Raw genomic sequence first — 17900 nt, 5'->3', positions numbered from 1 at the left:
TACTATTTTTGATTTTAGAAGGTCAGTATTGGAGACTGCAGCCTTGCAAAACCGGACTCGATTGCCAACTCTTAAGGATTTCAGATGGAGAGTTGATGTGGCTATTTCTTCCAGGTAAAATAGCATTTTCAATTTTTTTTCTGGCTTTTGATTTTTATTTTCAGTCAACCTACATTATTTTTCTGCCCAAGTATCCTCTGCCCAAGCTTCTGTTGATGCTGCTATCTTCCTGTCTGGAATCTTGTGGCAGGTGAACAAAGGTAGCACAACATTCTTAGGAACAATATTTCACATTTATATACCATGGCAAGTGGCCTCAAGGTGCTTCACAGAAGTACAATGAAACAAAATTAGACCCAACACCACCAACAAAGTTAGTGGGATAGGTGACCATGAATAGAGAGATTTTAAGAGGTGAGTTGTAAAGCAAGAAATAGAAAGATTTCTGTAGTGCCTTTCTTAACCTTAATGCATTCAGAGCTCTTTACATCTGATGAGGTTTTAAAGGGTAGTCACTTCCCAAGGCTTGACAATTGCATGTTTGAGGAAAAATTGACAAGACTAGGTTTATTTTCTTAGAACAGAGGAGGCTGAGCGTTGTCTTAATTGCGGGATAAAAAAAACTTGAGATTCTTCGACTGAGTTGCCTTTCCGTAGCGGAAAGGTCAATTACCGGGGACGCAACTTTAATGTGATTAGTTAAGGATTGGAAGGAACTTGAGAAAAATCCATTTCACCCAGAAAGTGGTGGGTTTCTTGAATTTACTGCCCTGTTTGGTGGTAGAGGTGAAAATCATTATCTCATTTAAACGATACGATACCTGGATTATGCACCTGAAGTGTTTTAATCTCCAAGGCTATTTGCCAAGTGTTGGAGAGTGGGGTCAAGATAGAAGGCTCGTTTTAATTTCACCAATGCACAATTGGCTGAATGGCCTCTTTCTGTGCCATAATCTTTCTGTGCAGATTTTGGTTTCGGGTAATTCTCAATTTCGAGCAAATGATTTGTTTGTCTTTACTCTGACACTCATGCTGATTTTCTGTTCATAGTTCTTTGACTCGCGCCTTGCAGCCTGCTATACTGATGCAGTTAAAACTGTCGAATGGTAATGTCCATCGTTTTGAAGTGAGTACATTGCAGAAAATTATATTTGTATCTTTTGGTATACTCTTTATCAACTGACTTGAGCCAATGGTCTGAGCCCCCTTGGTAACTGAATTTGAGCCCAATTGCTGCTTGTTTTTCTTTCTTGTAGACTTTTATATCTACGAACGAAGCAGTCTCACACTTTGATTTGTCATGCTAACTTCAGTAGCACTTTGTCTACCAGCATGTCCTTGGCAGAATGCTTGGATGAAATATTGGAGCTGGCTATAATAAAACATTGATGCTGTAGTTTGATCCTGTCCTGCTTCGTGAAACTGATTCATAAGAGTTTTCAGTTGCTGGGCATCAGTTGGCAGAGCTGTCAGCTCTGTGTCACCATGTTGTTGGTTCACGTCCACCTCTGGGATTTCAGTACAAAAAGTTTAGGCTGATCCTCCAGTGCAGCACTGAAGAGGTGTGGCATTGCTTGAGATGGCATCTTCGAGGTGGTCTGTTAAACAGAGATCCCATTTTCTCCCTTGGATGGACATAAGAGTGAAAGCAGTGAAATTATCCCCAGTGTCCTGACCAAAATTTATCCCTCGATCAAAATCCCTAAAATAAATGAGCTTGTTATCATATTGCTCATGGTGAGCACTTACTATTTACAAATTATTTGTTGCTTTGCCTGCATTACAACAGTGACTACGTTTCTAAAGTACTTTGTTCACTTTAAAGCATTTTGGGTCATCCTGAGATAGTGAAAAACACTAAATAAATGAAGATGTTTGTTTTCGCCAAGTTTTGATTGGCTCCTCAAGACTCAGCAGGTCCCAACCCTCTTTGTTCCTAATTAAAACTAAAAACGTATTCTCTCTCCATGTGGGATCGCTTAGATACTTCCTAACATCCTCTTCCATCTTCTATTGATGTGTTCCACCATTATCATTCGTTACTGTTTCAAACTAATTTAATGAAAGGCAGTATTTTGCTGCTGTACGTTCCTGAAGTACAACACAGATTCCAGTACTGGTCTTAATAACCATGATTCCCAGGAAACTAAATCTTGCTGTTGTAATTAGTTTAACTTAATCGGGTAAATCTGGTAATTCCTGAGCTAATACCAGAAGATTGCCATTACATTTGCTAGCTTGTTATAAAATCCCCATTGATTTACTAACATCTATCAGGACCTGCAATCCGGTCTGGCTATTCACAATAAAAACAAAGGGAACTGCGGGTGCTGTAAGTGGAAACAAAAACAGAAATTGCTGAAAAAACTCAGCAGATCTGGTAAAATCTGCAGAGAGAAATCTGAGTTAACCCTTTGGATCCAGTGACCCTTCCTCAGAACTGATGGTAGCTAGGAATATGTTGTTTTTTATGCAGAAAATAGGGTGAGGGAGAGGGGATAAGGAGTAAATGATAGTGGGAATAGAGCCCAAAGAGAGAGAAGGACAGTTTGACAGGCAAAAGAGTGGATAACGATCCAGCTAGGAGGGCGAGTAGTTATTAATGGAGACTGTTAGTGACTAACAGTGGGTTGTGTTAAATAGCAGACTGTGTGATTACAAGGCCTGGTGTGCGAGGTTTGGGGTAAGGACATGGGAGAGTCCAAAAGGCTGTCTTGTTCCCATGTGGAAAATGCGGGGTTCTTCCAGCTTGTGCTAAGCTTCACTGGAGCACTGCAGCAAGCCTGAGACAGATGTTGGCCAGGGAACAGGCTGGTACGTTGAACTGGCAGGTAACTCAAAACCCAGGGTCTTTTTTGCAATATCTGCTTTTTATTTCTGGCAATTTGCATGTTGTACTTGACAATACCATCAAGACCATAATACTGTTCTCTCAGAGTCACCTTGACCTTAAGAGCAAATACATTTTAAAGAAATGTTATTGAGTTCCTTATGCTGACATGATTTCAAAAAAAGGAGGAAGTGAGGACTGCAGATGCTGGAGATCAGAGCTGAAAATGTGTTGCTGGAAAAGCGCAGCAGGTCAGGCAGCATCCAAGGAGTAGGAGAATCGACGTTTCGGGCATGAGCCCTTCTTCAGGAATCCTTCCTGAAGAAGGGCTCATGCCCGAAACGTCGATTCTCCAGCTCCTTGGATGCTGCCTGACCTGCTGCACTTTTCCATGATTTTTAAAAAAGTTCATTTGTGGGATGGTGTAGTCGAAGGCAGGATCAGCACTTTGTTGCTCGTCCCAAATTGCCATTTGAGAAGGTAGTAGTCAGCCATTTTCCTGAACCATTGCAATTTGTGCGATCTGTAAAGGGTTGTTCTCCATTTTGGCACTCGGTTGATAGCTTCAGAACCGTTTCCAATGAGATCAGAGGGCTGAAAGCAGACTTTTCCAAACTGCCTGTCCTGCCAAATTCAAGATGTCGAGTCTCGCCTAAAGGTATAACCAGATATAGAAACATCACACATTGCAGCAAAGGGAAGGCCTGAGGTCTGTGCAGGCTGAACAACCACAGCCTGTGGGATTTAGTTTCTCCAGAGTTTTAAAAAAATGTGTAGAATTTCGCTCTGTGAACAAATTGTCATGATCTAACCCTAAATGTTAAGTTTTTGGGATCATAATAGGGAAATCAAATTGTAAATTTAGTTAATCAGGAAACATGGGAGGGGCCAGTGCTGAAAATGAATTGTAATTAGAATCTGAGATGCATCAAACTTATATAAGTATGAATTGCTGCCAATTGCAAACGTTATATAACCCATTTGGTTGGCTGCCCATTCCTGCACCGACTTCTATTAAAGGCTACAAACTGCAAGCAAAACTATTTGGTCTGAGCGTTTGTGACATTTACTTAGCATTAAATCTAGGTTGTGACTTTCTCCCATAAATTTGCACAGCATTAAGAATGAGAGCTGTGAAGATGACACTACATTTGACTATTCCAATATTTCCTGGGAGGATAATCACCCCGTATCCTCTCAACTTCAGTTCATCCAAAACGCAGCTGCTGTTGTCCCATCTCACTCCTGTTTGCAGTCACCCATCAAGGCTTTTCTGACCTACATTGACTTCCAGTTCCCCACTATATCAAGGTTAAAATTAGTTTCCCGGTGCTCAAATGTGTCCATTGTCCATTTCTCCACAATCCCTGTAACTTAATTCAGAACCATAACCTCTTTGACTCTTGGCGCTTGTGCATTCTACTGTTGCCTGTATTGATTTAAATGGCAACCATATCTTCACCCACCTGGGACATACACTTTGGAATTCTGCCTCCTTGAGCTTATCTGTTTCTTTATCTGGATTAAGGGCCCTTCATTAAATCTTGGTCATCCTACCTAAAATATCCCCCTTTGGTTTAGCTCCTTATTCATCGTAGAATCAGAGAATCTCTACAGTGTGGAACAGGCCATTCAGCCCAACAAGTCCACACCGACCTCTGAAGAGTAACCCACCCAGACCCATTCTCCTCCCCTATTACTCTACATTTACCCCTGACTAACATTTCTAATCTATACATCCCCAAACACTATGGACAAATTAGCATGGCCAATTCACCTAACCTGGACGTCTTTGGACTGTGGGAGGAAAGTGGAGCACTCGGAGGAAACCCACGCAGATATGGGGAGAATGTGCAAACTCCACACAGACAGTCACCTGAGGCAGGAATCAAACCCAGGTCCCTGGTGCTGTGAGGCAGCAGTGCTAACCACTGAGCCACCATGCTGCCGTTTATATGTTACATTCAATTTGAAAAGGAAAGGAATGAGTCAAAGATTCTTTTTTTCTTATTTCAATACGTACTTTATTCACACAAAAAAGGATTCGTTTCTTAAACTTAATTAAGAGCAACTGCCTGGGCATGAAAACCAAATGAGCTGGAATGAACTGGGAGACTGGGCTTTGGGATAGATCAATTAAGAAACAGTGACAGCCATTTGAAGAGTGTATTTCGGAGTATTCAGATAAGCATATTGCTACTGCTGCAAAAAAATGGAAGGGTCGGACTCATTATCTGTGGTTAACTAAAGAAGTTAATGAAAGCACCAAACTAGAGGAAAAAGCTTGTAATTATGCAATGATGAGTTACAGAGATCAGATGATTGGACCGAATATAAAGACTGGCAGAACATGTCTAATTGGGAGAAAGGAATGAAAGTATGAGAGGAAGCCAGTTTGAAATTGAAAAGAAAAATAGATAGCAAGGGTTCAATGGATACTTAAAAAAAAAAGATAGGGGTTTAAAAAGAATATTGGTCCTCAAGAGAGAATGGGTAGCTAATAATAAGGAAATGACAGATGAAATGAGCAAATCTTATGCTTTTATATTCACTGTCGGGGATATAAAAACATTGCAGTAATACCTGTAAATCAGGAAATGGAAGGGAGATATGGATTTGATGGAGAAGTTAATGATCGCCTGGGAAGTGGTACTGAGCAAACTAAGAGAGCTGCAGGGCTGACAAGACCCCAGGTCCTGATGGATTTCATCCTAGTATCTTAACAGAGATGAACAGTGTAGTGGTAGATGTGTTGGTGTTAATTTCCCCCAATTTACTAGATTCTGGACAGACTTCATTAGACAGAAAGTATAAAATGTAATCCCTTTATTCAAGAAGGCAGGGAGACAGAAAATAGAAAAGATATTTGTAGCTGGGCACTTTGAGAATACCCAAGGTGATAGGAAAGAGCTGGAGAAATTGTATTTAATCAATTTATTTGAGTTGTTTGAGGAAGTAAAGGGGGGCCTGCAGACATATAGTGGATTTTCAGAAGGCCTTTAGCACAGGTTATTTCACATAGTAGAACTCCTGGTCTAAGGGATACATAAGGGCACTTGTGGCACAGTGGTAATGTCCCTATCTCAAGTTCCACCTGCTGCACAGGTGCATCGCAACATGTATAAAATCACACAACACCCAGTCATAGTCCAACAGGTATTTCTGGAAGCATTAGCTTTCTGAGCACTGCTTCAACAGGTGATTGTGAAGCTGGACCATAAAACACAGAATTTATAACAAAAGATTACAGTGATACAATGATACATTGAACAAACCTAGATTGTTAAGTCTTTCATCTTTTAGAATGGATTTGCTGGTTTTGGTTGTTTAATATGTAAATTCCAGAACTTCTTTCAAGTCACATTCTCAAGAAAATTTAAGGTTTTATAACCAAAGGTGACATCTCAACTTAGACAATGCCTTAAAGGTGTGAGTCAGACTGGTTCTATTTCCAAAGTGGAATTTACAAATATTATATGGATTCATTGACTGCTTGCAGGTTCTGCAATTTTCAGCCTGACTCAAGATTGGTCTGACTCGCACCTTTTAAAGCATTGTCTGAACTGAAATGTCACCTTTGGTTATAAAACCTTAAATTTTCTTGAGGATGTGACTTAAAAGAAGTTCTGGGATTTACATATTAACGAACCAAAACCAGTGAATCCATTCTAAAAGATGAAAGACTTAACAATCTTGGTTTGTTCAATGTATCACTGTATCATTATAATCTTTTGTTAGAAATTCTGTGTCTTATGGTCCTGCTTCACAACCACCTGATGAAGAAGCAGTGCTCAGAAAGCTTCCAAATAAACTATGACCTGGTGTTGTGATTTTTAACTTTGTCCACCCCAGTCCAACACTGGCTCCTCCAAATCATCGTAACATGTATGAGTGAGTTGATTAAAAATATCTATGGAGGTACCTATTAGCATAGATAGATGTTGGGCTGTTTTGTGAAAACAGAGACTGGATAAATAGATCTTTTTCTGATTTTCTAGATGTGACAAGTAGAGCATTGCAGGGGTCTGCACTGGGGGGCTCAGCTTTTTAACAGTTATATCAATGACCTTGATGAGAGCAAAAGCATGGTAGCTGAGTTCACGAATGCTGCAAAGGTAGGAACCTATGTGAAAAGGACATGAAATTGGATAGGATGAGTGGGCAAAATCTGGCAGATGGCACATAAAATGGCAAAAAATGAAATTATTCACTTTGTCAGGAAGAGTAGAAAAACAGAATGTTGTTCAAATGGAGAACAGCTGCAGAATTCCCAACTGGAGAGAGAACTTGCTGTTTAACTACAAGTCTCTAAAAGTTAATATGCAAGTACAAGTAATTAAGAAAGCAAATAGGATGCTATACTTTATTCAACAAGAATTGAGCATAAAAAAGTAAGTAGGTTATGTTTCGGTTAAATACTGGTATTGGTGATACCACATCTGGAGTACCATGTTCAGATTTGGTCAGGGTTTACTAGATTGATGTCTGGATGGAATGGGTTGTCTGGTAAGGAAAGGTTGGACAGACTGGGCTTGATTCTTTTGGAATTCAGAAGTGTAGATCCTGGATGTACTTGAGAAGACAGACATGAAAACAATGTTTCTTTTGGGTGAATCCAAAACTGGGGGCACTGTTTGAAAATTAGGGGTCACCTTTTTAGGGAATGAGAATTTTTTTCCTGAGATTTGAGAGATTTTGGACCATTCTGACTCTCCAGAATGGCTGGGCAGGACTATTGAATGTTTTCAAGGCCGAGAGATATTCTTGTCCGGCAATGAAATCATGGTTATGTGGGAATGTAGAATTCAAGACAGAAACAGATCTGCTGAGATCTTTGTGCATGGGTACCAAGTTTGAAGGGCTGAATGGTCACCTTCAGCTCCTAGTTCAAATATTTGGATATTGCGTGAAAGGCTGCTTTATTAATGCAAAAGTTGTTTATTCTACAGTGTATGCTAATATAATTTTGTAATGTTCAAATTTGTAAGCACTCTATTATCATAAAAGCGATTATCAAACCAAAGTCTTCCAGTGTGCATTATAAATGAAGTTAAACCAAGTGTTATCAGGGATATGCTCTTGCATTTAATAGCAAGCCATTAACTTTCTTGAGTATGTGACCATTTTTTATAAAGACCAGAAAATGATTCCAAGCAAAGTTCTTAATGTGTCCATTAATCATCATCATGAGATGGAACTTAAGTTTTTTTTTTAACAAAGTAAGAATAGTCTATGTTGCGTTTAATCCTGAAGATATAACAAAGCAGCCCATTTTATGGGAATCTTAAGCATTAACTCCGCACACACCTTTCCAATACACTACAGCTACACACCAAGGCTCCTTTAGCAGGACCTTGCAAGCTCCCAGCCCCACTGAAGGACAAATACATGGGAAAGTCAACATTTACAAGTTCCCTTAAAGCCACGTGGTCTTGAAAAAATATCATTGTTCCTTCACTGTCTTTTGATCAAAATCTGAGAGCTGTCTTTCTGACAACAAAGTGAGTGGACCAATACCACATGGAGACAGTGGTTCAAGAAGGATTTTAGCACTACCTTTTCAAGGGCATTTGAGGATGGGCAATATATCAATCAGTTCCCATGAATTCACAAATAAATACAAACACAATTGTCAACTTACCAAGCATTGCATGCCAAGACTACTTGATTTTGTGACCATAGTAGTGACTATTTACTGTGTTTATTTTTAAACATCAGTAGGATTGAAAGTGACCTCCACTCTGGTTAGTTTATTAAAGTGGGCATTGACTGATTGCTAGTCTATGTCCATCCAGTTTTGTGTCTTCCATTCTGCTTAATATTAAAATGAGACTATTTAATTTTTAAAGTGGAGTTCTGTGAATTGTAACAGTCATTGTTTTCTCTGATTGTCCTGTGTTTTGATAGTTGAAAGGTGCCAATTCAACCTCTGTCGTCTACATTCAACTAATTTTCAATGCATTGGTCCCATTCCTATAGTAATAAAGTTGTACATCACGGAAACAGACCCTTCAGTCCAACTCATCCATGCCGACCAGATATCCCAAATTAATCAAGTCCCATTTGCCAGCATTTGGCCCGTATCCCCCTCAACCCTCCCGATTCATGTACCTATCCAGATGCCTTTTATATGTTGTAATTGTACCAGCCTCCACCACTCCTGTTAGAAATCCTTGAAAAAATCTTCAAAGCTGTGTAGATGTTTTAATTGACCTGTCCATATGTGATATGAGACACCTCTGGAACAGGTGGGAATTGAACTCAGCTGTCTGGCTACGAGGTTTGGGCGCCATCACTGGGTCACAGCACACTGAAAAAATAAAATGTATCTGGGTCCCCAGAGCTTCACCTTTTACCTCTTTAGATTATTAGTTTAGCGACAATGCTAATAGGCCATTGTCAACCCCGGTAGTTGTATATTTTCTCAGAACAGTGTGACTTTAAAACCAGAAGGTGAAGCCTTTGTTTTAGATACCGTGCTGTGCAAGGATTTCTCACTATTTATTGTTCAATCCAGTTGTGGCCTTCGGTGTATCTGATTTTTCACTAGTTACCATTGATTGATGGGGTTTAGGTGCAAGCTGTTGAATTTCTCCCTAAACCTCTTAGCCTCTCCATCTTCTTTTTCCTCCTTTTAAGATGTTCCTTTTTAAATACAGTCTCATCACGTGACCCAACATCCCCTTTTCTAGCTCAGTATCAAAATTGAAATGCCTTGGAACATTTTATTACAACTAAGGTGCTTTATAAAGCAAGTTGTTGTAGTACCTGGGGGGAACTGAAAAGGTGTACCCGGGGTGGTACATGAAACAAGTTTTCCTCAATTTCAAAAGTGATCAACTATCAATCAGTTGTTCAGTTTGAACAAGGACACAAGAACACTAATCCAAGAAGACGCATATTTGGAATATTCAGTGAGATCTGCCATGTGATTTGGCAGACTATCTGACTTGCAAATTGTTTGTCTGTCATTGTGTGCCAGCATTTTCAGCTTCTACTCCTATGGTAAATGTCAGCCCAACGCTGGCAATATGGCAAGTATCCATTGAAAATCCTCTGTCATTAATAGCATTGAAACTGAAATAGATTATCCTCCCATTCATTGGTTTCTGCTCCCAAGTACTGTGATATTGAGCCAGTATTAATCTTTCTATAGTTCCAATTTGATTGTGAAGTTGACCATTGATGCTGGAAAATTTGATGGAAAGCTGAAGCACCAAGAGGGTCTTCCTGAAGGTGTTGGTAACAGCGACTTGAAATTGTGAGGGCCAGAATTCAGTTTATTGCAAGTGCAAGCACTCTTTTTCCATTAGCTGCAGCAGTATTGTAACTGAAAGCTAAATGAGCTTTATTTTACTGTAATTCCAATGTCGATTGATGAGGCAGAGTTCATGAGACAATTGAGCTGAAGGGCCATTAAATGTTGCACAGAAGTGGACCACTCAATCCACTCAGTCCATGCTGCTTTTAATGTTTCATTTTCTTCGTTTCTTCTCCTAGCGTGCCTTTATCTAGCTTACTTTAAATCCATCTATGCTATTTGTTCTATATGCTGACCATTTCCAGAGTAAAGGTGTACCTGCTGAATTCACCTAGAACAATATGTTTTAGATCTGGTGATGGATAATCAGGCAGGTTCAATAAATTATGTCAGAGTAAAAGATACACTCGGAAACAATGATGAACATGGTTGAATTTCACATTCAGTTTGTGTGGGAGGAACTTGGATCTGAAAAATTTCAGTTTAAATGGGAGTAATTGCAACGGAATGAGGATAGAGCTGGCTGGAGTGGACTGGGGAAAGGGTTTAGCAGTAAAGACCATTGCGGAACAATGAGAGATGTTTTAAAAAAAAGTTAATGGCTCACAGCAAAGATATAGTTCAGTGAGGAAAAAAAGAATCTTGGAAGGGGTTATTGTTAAATAGAAAGAATAAATATAATGTGGCAAAGATTAGTGGTAAGCCAATGGATTCAGAAAGCTTTAAAAACCAACAAAACCCAACCAAAAGCATAATATGGAAGGAGGAAGTAAATTCCGAGGGTAAACTTAGAAGTAATATCAAGACAAAACAGCAAGAGCTTCTTTAGACATATGAAAAGGAAGAAAGAAGCCAAAGTGAACAAAAATTTGGAGTGCTTGTCCACAAATCACAAAAAGCTAGCATTCAAATTCCATGGGTAATAGGGAAGGCAAATGGAATGTTGGCCTTTATTTCAAGGGAATAAAGTATAAACATAGGGAGGTTTTGCTTAAAATTATACAAGGTACTGGTCAGATCACAGATGGAATACTATGAACAAGTTGGCGTTCCTAATCTAAGGGAAGATTAGTGGAATTGGAGGCAATCCAGAAAATGTTCACTAGGTTATTCCCAGACATGAAGGTACTGTTTTGTGATGAGAGGTTGAGTGGATTGGGCTTGTACTCATTATAAGAATGAGAGACAACCTCATTGAATCATACAAGAGTCTCAAGGCACTTGACAGGGTATTTACGGAAAGGCTGTTTCCTCTTGTGGCACAGTCTAGGATCAGAGGGTATAACCTCAGAATGAGGGCTTGCACATTTAAGGTAGAGATCAGCCATGATCTCATTGAATGGAGGAGCAGACTCGATGGGTTGAATGGCCTATTTTTGTTCCTCTGTCTTTGGTCTTCTAGGATTTATTATCAATGTATATGCCCTGGGTCATGCAATAACAATCCTCAGTTTATCTTTGTCAAATGCTGTTACAATCTTTAAAGTCCTCTGTCAGGTCATCCCTCAGCTTTTCTCTTGTTATGGAAAAGAACAAGATATCTGTTCAATGGGTATAATCTCTCCCTCGTTGTAAATACAAGATATGTTGATTTTTAATAACTTCCAGTATATTACTAACTGGCAAATATGTCAATTTCATTACTCCCTGTGATGTTATTTTTGTAGGTACCAGTTTCAAAGTTCCAGGAAATGCGTTACAATGTTGCCCTAATCCTGAAGGAAATGAATGACTTGGAAAAGAGAAGCATTCTCAAAATTCAAGATTAGCATATTTGTCATCAAAACGAAACTGCAAACCAGTGTTGTATGTCAGGACCTTTATCTATATATAATATATAGAGCCTTTATATCAAAGGCAATCTAGCTTTATTAAAGCTGCCTAACCTAGAGAATTTTCCATTATTTTTATTACGTGCAATCGTGATTTGTGAACTGAGATTACTGGTATGTCACAACTTCTTGAATTAATTTCAGTATTCAACAGCCTTAAAATGTCTGTCTGTCTCGGAGGCAGCCTGTGTATCAGTTAGGGCTGATGCAACTGGCATGATAGATCAGCCCAAGTCTCCTACTGTCCAGGAGTTTATTTAATCAGGAAAATTACATTGGCAGTAGTCTGTATATGGAGTGGTAGAGAGAGGGGAAATTTGAATTATGGAGTGAAATCAAACAAAATTATGCAAGAGCTTTAAGCAAGGGCAATAGTATAAGTTAAAACTGGAAAATGACTAAAGAATGAAAGTCACGTGTTTGAACATGACCAGCCCTTTTATGTAAAGTTTTGAGTGGAGTGACCTTTAGCTTGTACGATAACAAATCTAGTTTCAAATGTAATAAAACCTCAAAACTGGTGGAACTTGGTGTATATGGCACTATACTTTTGTCATTTGTTTTTTCACTGTGGAAGTTTCTGATCAGTACGGAGCCCAAGCATTGTTTGTGGCTCCAAATCAGTGAAAAATCGATTTGCAGAGGAAGTGTATTTGTCTAGGCCTATGTGTGAATCTACACCTATTTATCTTGCTTCAAGGATCTTGGATTCAGACAGGAACTATTGATGTCAAATCTTCAGACTTGCATTGTAAGATCCCATTTGTTACTCAGTTGAAGCCTAATGTTTTCAGTGTAAGTCTCTCCCAAAACTGATAAGAACTGGGAAACAATTAAAACAATAAAATATTTGAACATGGTTTGTCTCTCAATCTCTCTCTCTCCCCCTTCCTCCCATCCTCCCTTTAAAACCTCATGATGGTATCTGACATTTTCATGAGAAATAATGTCATTGCAACTTTACCAAATGGAATCTTTTTCATGTGAGATTATTTATGGTAAATATCAGCCTGCTGATCTCAAGTGTTTCACAGCTGATCTCAACATCTCCTCATAGCCGCACAGTGGCCAGCGTCCCTGCCCCTAGATCGGGAGACCTAGTTCAAGTCCCACCTACTCCAGAGAGGTGCAGTAGGAAAGGTTTAGGACCCTCTTTGATACAGTAGTAGTGTCCCTATCCCTGGACCAAGAGATCCAGGTTCAAATCCCAGCCGCTCCATAAGTACATAATAACATTTCTGAATAGATTGATTAGGAAAAATAGGTCCGATTTTAAAAAAAAAAGTTGATAATTTTGCCACTATAACATCAACAGGAAAAAAAGCTAGAACCTTTGTCAGCATTGGTCCTGAAATGAGTTTTCACCTGCTGTGATCTTGGAGTGTTCTTGGATTTGGTTTGACAGTCTTAGGGGTAAAAAGTAAAATAAGAATTTCCTGATAAGTTATGCAATTCCTATACTTATTGTGACTCCTTACATTCCATGTGCATTCTTTGAAATGTTGCATGCATAATGATGGTATTATGTAATTATTACTTGACTCATTTGGTAACATCCACACCACCTGAGTCAGAAGTTTCAATGTTTCTATCTCAGTCAGGTTTTCCCGTAGTCTCGGCTCCCACGTGAGTGCAATGCTGAGGGAAAGCTATGTTGAAACTCTAAGGAGAGCAGAATTATTCTGGTACCCTCAGCTCATATTTCTCCCTCTACGAATATCAATAAAAACAAATTAAGTTGGCATTCATCCAACTTGAGCAATGTGTGCTAATTGTATTTATCCTCTTAAATGTCTCCAATTAATTGAATTTGAAATTGTACATAACATGTTTTGGAACATTGAGTGATATTGTAAGGTACAGAGATGTTTTTATTTATACTAGTCATTCTTTACAAACCACTTTGAGCTTGCATAATAACATTCAGTTCCAAATGAGACTTCAAATGTTGTATAACTTGTTATATAAAGGTGTCATACTTTTTATATTCCTCTCAGACTTTAGAATTAAGGACACAATTTCAAAATAGTGTCCCATTTAAGATGGAGCTGAAGAGGAAATTATTTCTGTTTATTAGTGTTTGGAATTCTCTAACCCAGTGAGTAGTGACCATTGGATAGTTGAACATATTCAAGGCTTGAGTTAGATTTTTAATGAAGCGAGTCAAAGGTTCCGAGGGAAGAGGTTGGGGCAGGCAGTAAAGTGAAGTTCAAACCACAAACCAATTAGCCACAATCTTGTTGAATGGCAGAGCAGGCTCAATGGATCGAATTGGTTTCAGTGTGAATAGAAAGCAGCTATTCCCTATCTTCAAAGGATAGATAACAAAGAGCCATTAGATTGTTGTGGTGTAGAGGTAGTATTCTGAACATTAAATCAAGACGCCGTGTCCTACTTGCACCAGGAGTGAGTCTGACTTGCTGCAGGAGTGTATCGTAACGTCTCTGAACAGGTTGATTAGAAAACAACTAACATGGAGCCAGAATTTTAAGACAAAAGGAAAGAGGTTTAGTGGGGATTTCTTTTCATCCAGAGTGAATGCACTTCCTGAGAGGGTAGGTGAGGTAAATAACCGCACAACCTTTAGAAAGTGCTTGGGTGAGCAGTTGAAATATGACATTCAAGGCATCGGCCAAGTGCTGGAAAGTGGGACTAGTGTGGATTTAGTGTACTTTGGCAATACAAACCTGATGGGCTGAAGGGCCTCATCTACACTAGAGATTCTAGGTTCTCATTTTTTCAATATTTTTATTATGTCTAAGAGTTGGAAGAATTCTTCAATTTTAAATATTTTAAGTATGAGAATATTATTTCACAAGGAGCTAAAAATAAATTTCAATGCCTAAATTTCTGTGCCCATCTTTAACCTAAAATTTCTTGAGACATACAATAATTATTATATTTCAAACGCACTTACAACTGTCAACATTTCAGTGATGTTAATCTCAATAGTTGCATGTTTGTTAAAAGTAGGCATTAACAATTTTAAGTGGTTGTTGACAGAAAGGATCTGGGGATCAAAGCCTTAATAAGGCCAGTGTGATTAAACAATGGAAAAGTAATGCACCATTATGATAGATAGAATCTTGCTATTTACCATATCCTTTCCTGTTCTTTCAAAATGTATTATTTCAAGTTTCTCTACAATGCACTGCATCCTGTTTACCTGTTGATCTGCTCCTGTGCTCTTTACGATCTCTGTCATCAATTCAGAACACTTGCGATTTTCAGTGTAGTTCCAAAAAAAAACCATAAGCGTGTCTATTTGGTAATGTCATGGAAAGTAAGGGGCTAAACTTTACTGTTAAAACAACAATGAGAATAATAGTACTCACTTTTTTTTAATGCAAAGTTGGTGGAGCAACTTCATGCACGGAAGTAATTTAGTTAATTATGAAAATCCAAAAGCTGCTGTCTGAGTTGCACCATAGCATTAACTTTGCAAAAAAAAAATCATATTGCTGGCTGCTAAGCCATTAAAATACACTGTTGTGGCATTGATGTGTTTGCATGCTTGATAGAACTAAACACTTCAATAATTTGTCATTTAAAGTAAGTACCTTTTACCACTGTAGCCAATGTTAATTACTGCCAATCAACTTCTCTGGCAATGAAACCAACTATTACAGAATCAGAGAAATGTTAGGGTGCAGAAGGAGGCCTTCCTTACTCTTGTGAACTATGCCCCTATTGATAAAGCTGAGGATACTGTATGCTTTATTCACTGCTCTCTTCGTCTGTCCTGCCATCTTCAATGATCTGTGAACATATACATCCAGGTCCTCTGCTCCTGCATCCTTTTTAGACTGATGTCCCTACTTTATATTGCCTTTCAATATTTTTCTCTACCAAAATGCATAACCTCACACCTCTCTGTATTGAACCTGTCTGACCACTCCAGCTTTTAGAACATAGAACAATACAGCACATAACAGGCCCTTCGGTCCTCGATGTTGCACCTACCTGTGAACTGGCCTAAGCCCCCTACACTATCCCATCATCATCCATATGCTTATTCAAGGACTGTTTAAATGCCCCTAATGTGACTGAGTTAACTATATTGGCAGGCAGGGCTTTCCATGCCCTTATTGCTCTCTGAGTAAAGAACCTGCCTCTGACATCTGTCTGAGATCTATCACCCCTCCATTTGCAGCTATGCCATCATACAAGCCGACTTCATCATCCTAGGAAAAAGACTCTCACTGTCCAATCTATCTAATCATCTTGTATGTCTCTATTAAATCCCCTCTTAGCCTTCTCTTAAATCAGAACAGACCCAAGACCCTCGGCCTCTCCTCATAAAACCTTCGCTCCACACCAGGCAACATCCTGGTAAATCTCCTGTGCACCTTTTCCAATGCTTCCACATCTTTCCTGTAAGGGGGTGAGCAGAACTGTACACCATATTCCACTAGATTTTTGTGCAGTTGCAGCATGACATCATGGCTTCGGAATTCAATCCTTCTAACAATAAAACCGATAATACCATATGCCGCCTTAACAGCACTATCAACCTGCGTGGCAGGGATCTGTGTACATGGTCACCAAGAGCCCTCTGCACATCCACACTACCAAGAATCTTTCCATTGACCCAGTATTCTGCCTTCCTGTTATTCTTCCCAAAGTGATTCACCTCACATTTAGCTTCTTTGAATTCCATTTGCCACTTCTCAGCCCAATTCTGCAGTTTAACCAAGTTACCCTGCAACCTGCAACATTCTTCCACACTGTCCACCACTCCACCGCTATGTCCTTTTGGAGTTCTACACCATTGTTTCATGGTTTACAATTCAATGTTTGAGTTATTTTCAAACTTTGAAATTGTCCCCTGCACACTAAGATATATCAACAAAAGTAAGGGTCCCAATCTCAAACCCTGGGGACCTCCACTAACAAACTCCCTCCAGCCTGAAAAACATAACTAGGCATTTTCCTTTTCCTTATTACTCAGCCAATTTTGTAACCATGTTGCTACTGTCCCTTTTATACCATGGTCACAAACTTTTCTCGCAAGTCTGTTATGTGGCACTGAATCAAATGCCTTCTGAAAGTGCAAGTGCATCATATCAATAATGCTACCCTCATCAAGTCTTTCTGTTACTCTCTTCAAAAAACTTCAGTACATTAATCAATCGCAATTGCCCCTTCATAAAGCCGTGCTGCCTTCCTAAGCAACCCACCTTTTTCCACATGACTGCTAATTCTGTTCTGCATAATTGTTTATGGAATTTTGATCTAATTTTGATTTATTGTTGTCACTTAAACCATGAACAGTGAACATTTTGTTTTGCAGTACAGGCAGACCATAACATACAAGGGCATAAAGATCATAGGAAGATTGAATGGATCAAGGTGTAGTAATTTTTACAGACTTAAAATTGAGGTTTAAAAATGCTGAACAATTGTAAGAAATAAAGAGAGCTTACAAAGAGGCTTCGTGTGTATGTGCCATCTTAAATCCAGAAGCATCCCCACCACTAAGGTTAAACTGACTGGTCTCTAATTGCTGGATTCATCCTTACAAATGTTCTTGAATTATGTCTGCATAACATTTGCAATTCTCCAATCTTCTGGCACCTCCCTCGAGTCCAGGGAAGACTGAAAGTTTGCAAGTACAGAGTTTCATTTCTCCAGGTATTTTTCAACAATTTGAAAATGCCATTTTCTTTTTACTTTTCCATTGTGCATTTATTCTGTAAATCCAGTGTTTCCATCATGGAGTCATGGAGACGTACAGCACAAAAACAGACCCTTCGGTCCAACTTGTCCATGCCTACAAGTATCCTAAATTAATCTAGGCCCATTTGCCAGCGTTTGACTCCTTATTCCTGTTCTACCTTATTCTACCAATAGCAAAATAATCCACTGTACTTTATACTCCACCTTATGTGGTTTTTCTCCATTTGCTTATGATTAAAGTGATACATAGTTGTTCTGTTTCCAACAATCTTCTATTATTGGATCAAACAGGCACAGA

General features: G+C 39.0%; 1 protein-coding gene across 3 annotated transcripts in view; it reads left to right on the top strand.

Moving 5' to 3' along the window:
• Positions 1 to 17395, top strand: part of commd5 (COMM domain containing 5) — a 41549-nt gene extending 24154 nt beyond the window's left edge. For 2 of the 3 annotated variants that reach the window (XM_043705159.2, XM_043705160.2), the window contains exons 6-8: positions 19 to 114; positions 1051 to 1126; positions 11759 to 12782. In XM_043705159.2, the coding sequence (XP_043561094.1) occupies positions 19 to 114; positions 1051 to 1126; positions 11759 to 11860 (274 nt within the window). In that variant the 3' untranslated portion in view covers positions 11861 to 12782. Of the gene's footprint in view, positions 1 to 18; positions 115 to 1050; positions 1127 to 11758; positions 12783 to 17216 lie in introns of those variants that run through there. The other variant, XM_043705161.2, reaches the window with a different exon arrangement.
• Positions 17396 to 17900: the final 505 nt, after the last annotated feature.

This window comes from Chiloscyllium plagiosum, unplaced genomic scaffold (assembly GCF_037043375.1).
Source record: "Chiloscyllium plagiosum isolate Xiang-an unplaced genomic scaffold, Cpla_swu_hap1 HiC_scaffold_11, whole genome shotgun sequence".
NCBI classification, from domain to species: domain Eukaryota; kingdom Metazoa; phylum Chordata; class Chondrichthyes; order Orectolobiformes; family Hemiscylliidae; genus Chiloscyllium; species Chiloscyllium plagiosum.
The sequence above is the reverse complement of the archived record's forward strand: the minus strand, read 5'-3'. Positions and strand labels throughout refer to the sequence as shown.